The sequence below is a fragment of the Penaeus monodon genome, chromosome 19 (assembly GCF_015228065.2).
Source record: "Penaeus monodon isolate SGIC_2016 chromosome 19, NSTDA_Pmon_1, whole genome shotgun sequence".
Taxonomy (NCBI): domain Eukaryota; kingdom Metazoa; phylum Arthropoda; class Malacostraca; order Decapoda; family Penaeidae; genus Penaeus; species Penaeus monodon.
Window position 1 is genome coordinate 3,549,096 of NC_051404.1, and position 749 is coordinate 3,549,844.

Here is a 749-nt window from a genome sequence, read left to right on the forward strand (position 1 = left end):
AAGAAAACAATTTATAAATGATACCTGCACTGGTTTCTTCCACACGAAATGTATAAACATTGATTAATGAATCGCATTACCATTTTTTTTTCTTTTGGCTTTATATCTTAAATAACGACAGAAATCTAGATGTTTGTTAAAAACACTTTTTTTTTCTTGTAGCATTACGAAACGCAAATATCCTCCATATTTTTGATGCACAGAAATACATAAACGAATAAAAAGATATGAAGAGGTTGAAAAAAATAAAAGCTTATCTGCGCAAAAAAAAAAATCAAATTTCAAAAGTACTAACTTTTTCACATCGTTTGAAGTTCTGTACAAATTTCAAAAACCTGCTCCAAGTGTTTTATAACCTTTATTAGAACATTCGGAAACTTTTTTTTTAAGTCGGCTGTTGACGCCTCAGCTTCATTCCACAGTCCTTCAGATGTCAGAGGCTCACACTACGAATTATCCAAAAGGAAGCAGTCGAGCGCAACCCACAACAAAACCGATCTCCGTCTGACTCACCGTCGGAGTGGTCCAAGAAGCTGCCGAAGATGAAGTCCATGGCGGCGAGGAGGACGAGCAGCAGCAGGAGGAACTGCACCTTAATGACCCACTTGACGCCCGCGACGTTGATGAGCGCCAGCAGGAGCAGGGCGCCCGCAGCGAAGGCCTTCTCCGACCACGACCACGACAGATCCAGCAGCTCCACCATGGACTCGCCGAAGCCGGCCACGCACAGCGAGATGCCCACGGCCTGC

General features: G+C 43.1%; 1 protein-coding gene across 1 annotated transcript in view; it reads right to left on the reverse strand.

The window, feature by feature from the left end:
- Nucleotides 1-749, reverse strand: part of LOC119584981 (solute carrier family 12 member 8-like) — a 19,171-nt gene that overhangs the window by 14,709 nt on the left and 3,713 nt on the right. The window contains exon 4 of the mRNA XM_037933589.1: nt 514-745. Within this exon, the coding sequence (XP_037789517.1) occupies nt 514-745 (232 nt within the window). The remainder of the gene's footprint in view (nt 1-513; nt 746-749) is intronic.